The following is a 6,612-nucleotide window of genomic DNA, read 5'->3' on the forward strand; positions in this document are numbered from 1 at the left end:
ATACTTGTCTATTTATTCTCTCCTATCTCTTCTCCTCTTTCTCTCTCCACAAAGTTAAGAAATCTAAAAAAGATATATTAGTAACAATGAAAACCAATATGGGAGATTTTGGGATATTAGTAAAAACTAATGTGAGAGATTTGAAGTAAGGATTTTATCAGAATACCCTATAGAAAATAGTGATCTATACTATTCACATGTAGTAAAAATGTTAGTTTATGGATTATAACTCTTCTATTTATGATACAGATGGCTCCACTCCTATAACGACCGTTCTGATAAGATCCCTATTAGAAGATTTGGGGTACAATAACAAGTATATAGATATGGGGGGATAAATTTACAAATACTAAGATTTGGGGATAAGTATGCAAATAAACTTTTTCTTTCTCTCTCTCTCTCTCTCTCTTATATATAAATTTAGCCCCCCGTTATTTTCATTTTCTATCTCTTGCTTGCGTTTTCATCAAAAGGGCTGGGCCTCGGTGGGGAGAGAGTTGTGAAGAAGCAGCATGGATGAGAGGATGCCACCTGCTGCTTTCTTTCAGTACTCTCCCTCAGGACTCCACTCATCACCACATCACTCTATCAGGCCCTCTTCTGATAGAGAGAGGTATAAAAGTTTCTTCATTTTTTTCAACTCAAGCGATTAATTTCTTCATCTGGGCTTAAAACTTTATGCGATTTTGATATGGGTTTTAGATTTTAGGCTATTAGTACTTGAATTAGTTTCATAGATAGCTTGGATTGTGATGTCAGCTCCCTTTTGTTTTGGGGTTATTTGTTTGTAGATATGTGGCTGATTTATTGAATGAGAGGCAGAAGCTGGCTCCATTTATTCAAATTCTCCCATTATGTGCTAGGCTTCTCAATCAAGGTATGGGAGGGTTTGATCAATATTTCAAATATATTTTATTTGTTTATACTGCTGTTAGAAAAGAAATAAGATTCAATTATAGTGATCATAGAGAGTTTTTCGTGGAATTAGCTTTGGGCATGATTATTATGTGACTTTGGGTTTGTTTGTAATGCATTAATAGCCTTGTAGCAATTTTATGTAAACCCAATAACAATTGCGGAGACAGCTACAAAAAATGAATTCTATGTAAATGATGTTTCTCATTTAAATTGAACCAAACCATTGATTGTTTGGTTGCATTAAGTCGCCAGCTTCAATTGTGGAAGATCTGATTGTGCCCATAAAGGTACCATGTCTGATCGAATGTTTTAGTAGGAGTCAGTAACCACGTGAATTTCTTATTGTAATAAATATTTGACCTATGAAATTCTATTCAGAAATTGTTCGGGCATCTGGGTTAGCACCGAATCAAACCTTTGTTAGCCCCGAGTGTATTGAGCATGGGAGTCCATTAAGGTTGGCTGGCCGTACATTAAGTGGTACATCTATGGATTTTGAGGGATGGCCGGGAATGCAAGCAGAGGTAATTCTCTATTGAATCCCTTTCAAATTTTTTGTATATTTTAGTCTGACACTTACTATACTTGTGAGACACTTGTTAGCTATATATCATGCATCTATCAACTTGATGCTTGAATATTCTAGAGTTTACTGTTCAACAATTTAAAGATGGGTCAGTTTGTTGTTCCATGTTTCTTCATGCAGACTAGATTGCTTATTGTCGAAAACCGATTGTCATGACTGTTTATAAGCTGATCTATTTTGTTACTAGTTTATGATTTGTCTTAAACCTGGGAAAACTAAATGAAAAAGGCTTGTGTCCGTTTACTTTTTCACCTGTATGACCATTTTTGTATAGATAAAGCGTTCCTAGATGGCAACAAGAGGCATAAAAATGAGGATATCCTTGATAGGATGACCGATTTATATCCACATGGAGTTTATCTGTTTGGTTTTTTTGGCTATCTACTGTCTATTCATTATGCTGCTGTTTTAGGAGATGTAAGTGGCAACCTTATATTCTCAAAACATGATTTTTAGTGGTAAACTTGCAAATGTGCAATTTGGATAATATCAAATAGAAAAGAAATATACATGGAGTTAGATGACAAAAAATTAGAAAGATCAAACAACGTACATGCAGGGAAGCATGGAAAAGCTGGGAATATATTTTTGCGGATGATGTCTATTTGATATCAGAAAGATGTTGTATTGTTGTTTCTATAGAACATGCCAGAAGCATGAAATTTGCTAAACATCAAAGTATACCTGGCAGTGAAAATTATGTAGGAGTATAAACAGTTAAATTGTGTAAAACTCATAATCAATATTATCTATACATTAGGACCACTATGTAATTTTTGGTCAAAATCAGAGTAGTAGCATCCAATATTTTTAGTAGACAGAAGAATGAAAAAGAAAGAATAAATTTTCTAAACAAGCCCATTCATAATTTTTTTCTAAAAATAGACCCCATTGAGTTTTTTTTTATAAAAATCGACGCATTTTGTCTTAATCCGGTTTCTAAATAGTCGGGGTTGCCATCCCCGACTATTTAGTGCATAGAATGTTAGGGTTTAGGGTTATAATTGGGGGTTTACAACCTCCTAAATAGTCGGGGTTGGCAACCCTGACTATTTAGGAACCGGATTAAGAAAAAATGGGTCTATTTTTGTAAATAAAACTCAGAGGGTCTATTTTTAGAAAAATATATGAATGGGTTTATTTAGAAAATTTCTTCGAAAAAGAAATACTGATACTGTGCAGGTACATAATAGTGGTGACATGGATATCTTTTGATGATTTGACTTCAATGAAAGATCCTGATACTTTATTTGGAAATTGCTTGCCAAATGCATTACCCTTATGTCAAAAACCCACCAATTACTAAAATGAAACTAGTGGAGACTTATGTGACAACGTTTGACCAGTGGCACTAGTTATTACCTTTATTTCTGTCTCAAACTGCCTGTATTTGCCTTTATCTCTTTCTCTTTGTGTCACATTTCAAGTTGTGGCTTGTGGACATGCTCTTTTTCCTTTGACGAGTGCCATGTGTCCAAGAGTTGCAGATTTCTAGAGGATATGAATCTTTAATACTCATGAGAGATTATGCTAATTACTTCAGCAATACCTGAAGACTAAAGATTTTCATATTCCCGTCATTTTTGTTTGGGATCCATGATAATATGGAAATTTTTTTCGAGCCCAACAAATGTTTATCAGGCTCTCTGGTTATAGAAACTAAAAATCAGGACCTGCACTTGTTTAGAACTGAAGGCCTTACTGTACTGTGTTAATTATCTTTTTTTCATTCCTTAGATTTGCTTTTGTATATAGTCAAGCTTCCCTCCTTTACTTGTTATGCAGCATTATCTTTGTTGATTATATATGCAGGAAAATGGTTATTTGCCAAGAATGGGGATGTCTCCAGCACCATCTGTTGGTTGGAATGGGACTCCTGGAGTTTCTATGAGCCCTGTTATTAAGAAAGTTGTCAGACTCGATGTTCCTGTTGACAAGTTCCCTAATGTATGCAAATCTACTTTAGTAAGTAGTTTACAAATATTTCATCTGTGATTACTAATTTACAAGTTTGAATCAGTATAACTTTGTTGGCCGTCTTTTGGGACCAAGAGGAAACTCCTTGAAAAGAGTGGAAGCTACGACTCGCTGCAGAGTTTATATACGAGGTCGGGGTTCCAAGAGGAAACTCCTTGAAAAGAGTGGAAGCTACGACTCGCTGCAGAGTTTATATACGAGGTCGGGGTTCAGTCAAGGATTCTGTTAAGGTACTAATTTTATGTCGCTTACTTAGTTACTTGTAATTTTATGTCGCTTACTTAGTTACTTGAAGATTTGGTTTATCTTGTATTAGTGTATACTGGATGATTTATCCTTTTACCATGCAAATTAACTAGATTCTAGTCTACTCTTAATGATTAAAATGTAGTCAATGTTGAATCATGTTGATAGTCTGGCTAGATTCTGCTCAACGTCCTATAGAAATTTGTGCTCCATAACCAAACCTCAAAATTGACTCGAAAAAAGCTTGAGATTATCCTTATGAAATACTCGTATTCTTAATATTTTCTATCCAGGTACATCACCCAAGACAAGTGATGCCTGTATCATTCTGCCATTGTTATCTGTCATAAGTACGGTAAACAATTGAACAATATTTCACAAAACCCTTCTGAACTTTGGGGTGTTTTGCACAATACTCTCCTGAACTTTATAAATCATATAGACCCACTGAATTTGTCTCGCTTAAGTATCATGATTGACAAATTTAGTTCAAGTTATCACGTGCTTCGCATATGACAACTTTTGGTCAATTTTTCTCCTGTCCACTAATATCACTTCTATATTACCCTTTTCGAGTAAGGGAAGGTCAAAAGTTAAAACAAGGTAAGTTTAGTCTTTTTACTCTATCCTCTTTATGAGAAATTTCAATAGTTCAGTGCAGTCTATTTTAAAATTGAAAGTTCATGGAGGTTTTCTATGATTGAAGGGGTGGTTGTGCGAAACCCCCGAAGTTGGTATTGTGAAATTTACTCGGAACAATTTCTTCCCATTATGCAAATTTGAAGGACAAATCATGAGACTCTCGTTCCCCCAAGAAACTTTCAAATAATAATATCTTAATATTCTTAAATTTTCGGGCATCTCTGTAGGAAGAAATGCTAAGAGATAAACCTGGATACGAACACCTTAACGAGCCATTGCACGTGCTTGTAGAGGGCGAGTTTTCAGCAGACATTATAGATCTCCAACTGAATCAAGCTGTCACGATAGTAGAAGAACTTTTGCAGCCTGTGGTAAATAACAGTACCTCCAGTTCTTCCTTCCTTTCATATTATCTCATTCTCTATTCATTAATTATTCAAGCGGTTACTTTCTTTTACAGGACGAATCAACAGATTTTTACAAGAAACAGCAGCTGAGGGAATTGGCAATTCTGAACGGTACTCTAAGAGAAGAGAGCCCTCACATGAGTCCTAGTGCGTCTCCATTCAACAGCACAGGGATGAAACGTGCGAAAACTGGGTTATAAGACTTTTTAACTGCTTCAAACCTTTGCCTTGTGAATACGTACTCACTCTCGCTCTAGAAAGGAGATTTGTCAACTGAAGAACAGCAGGACCTCCAGCTTCGGAGTTCTATAATGGATGGGGCTCGAGATATCTATACATTATACCTTTGATCTAGATACAATGCGTGATTGATCCTAAAGTAAATACTCAATTTGTGTCTGAATTTCCAATACATTAAGCTAATATTAGAACCGGGTTGATTTGTTGAAGACCTCTTGTAGGGTATGAAAGTAGGAAGGTACTAGATGTTGGTGCTTGAGTTTTGTATGTGGACATTTCGACGTATGTATTTAATTTTATAGCGTGGTTTTGATCCTACGACTGTTATAAAGCATATGAAGCAACACCCCCCCCTCATCAAGGTTCTATAAGTTGGTATAAAATCATGCATGTGTTGCTCCTATGAGACTAGTGTTTCGTGCTGATTAGCCCAAGGACCTGTTTTTTAAACGGACGTTTGAATGTTGCGACGCGGCGTGTCACGAAATACCTGTATGCGGCGTGTCACGAAATACCTGTATGCGGCGTGTCCCGAAATACCTACACGAAATACCTATGCGGGGCGTGTCCCCAAATACCTATACAAAATACCTATACATGGACGTTGACTGGCCAACTGGTGTAACCGTGTAAGCCATTGATAGTACGCTTGTGCCTACTAATCTCTACTATCGCGGCACAATACAGAGCAGAGAGAGGAAGAGTATAAATATAGGGGAATACAAGGAGAGCAAATACCAGAAGTATTTACTAATAGCAAAAGTATTTTAAATTTGTTCCTCAAATTATTAGAGAGTGCTATATGGTCCCTCAAATAAAATGCGTGCTGGTTAGATTTTAAGTGGTCCCCGGTCGATGATATTGAATGTGCACTACATGAATGTCAATCGTGAGATTATTGGACCTCGAAATTCGTCATCACTGGATACTTTCTCGTGAGGTTGGAAACACCATATTTCCGAAATGCGCATGGGCAAAGTAACGGTCAAAAAGTTTAACTTAAAAAGGGATCATGCCATCCAAATCAAATGGCAAAAAACTAGAAGGACTAAGATTTGAGGGACCTAATGATAATTTCATTGATCTGAGGGACTAAGTCAAAACAGTAAGATTAAGGGACTAAGAAGAAAAACACCCTGAATATATATTGGGTTAAATTATCTTTAATTGCCAAATAATCCCGCAAATCTCATTATTTGCGTACTAGTCCCTTAAATCTTCAATTTTCTTGCCAATCCGTCCCTCGTGTTAGATTGTCTTATTAGCGACCGTTAAATACGACGGAATTAGGTAAAATACCCATTATACCTCCACCTACACTTACTCAAACTCACTCTCCAATGGTCTCATGCTTCCCCCAAACCCAAAATCGAGGTCATTCCCATGGCTAGCTTCCCCCCAAACACAAAACTTGGGAGGGAAATGTGTATCTAGGGGAAATAAGGTAACTTGAGTTGTTAGAAAATTTAGCATTAACTCAACTAGAGTTAGAGAAGCTCACAATTTTTCTAATAGAAGGACCATATAGCAAGGAAACTGAAAAATTAAAGGACTAAGAAGAATGTGAGGAACTAGTTGGCAATTAGAGATGATGTA

General features: G+C 36.3%; 1 protein-coding gene across 1 annotated transcript; it reads left to right on the forward strand.

Annotated features, from left to right (window-relative positions):
* On the forward strand, positions 438-5,334 carry LOC109824284 (KH domain-containing protein At1g09660/At1g09670-like). The gene is made up of 8 exons (XM_020390849.1): positions 438-613; positions 792-877; positions 1,297-1,442; positions 3,317-3,451; positions 3,525-3,612; positions 3,683-3,711; positions 4,597-4,740; positions 4,830-5,334. The coding sequence occupies exons 1-8, from the start codon at positions 513-515 to the stop codon at positions 4,974-4,976; spliced, it is 876 nt and encodes a 291-aa protein (XP_020246438.1). The 5' UTR covers positions 438-512; the 3' UTR covers positions 4,977-5,334.

The sequence above is a fragment of the Asparagus officinalis genome, chromosome 9 (genome assembly GCF_001876935.1).
Source record: "Asparagus officinalis chromosome 9, Aspof.V1, whole genome shotgun sequence".
Taxonomy (NCBI): domain Eukaryota; kingdom Viridiplantae; phylum Streptophyta; class Magnoliopsida; order Asparagales; family Asparagaceae; genus Asparagus; species Asparagus officinalis.

Excerpts from the sequence above, each read along its gene's own strand:
- LOC109824284 (XM_020390849.1), top strand. The coding sequence starts at position 513 with ATGGATGAGAGGATGCCACCTGCTGCTTTCTTTCAGTACTCTCCCTCA. Across the intron at positions 878-1,296 it reads TGCTAGGCTTCTCAATCAAG|AAATTGTTCGGGCATCTGGG; the intron begins GTATGGGAGGGT and ends AATTCTATTCAG. Across the intron at positions 3,452-3,524 it reads CTGTTGACAAGTTCCCTAAT|TATAACTTTGTTGGCCGTCT; the intron begins GTATGCAAATCT and ends AGTTTGAATCAG.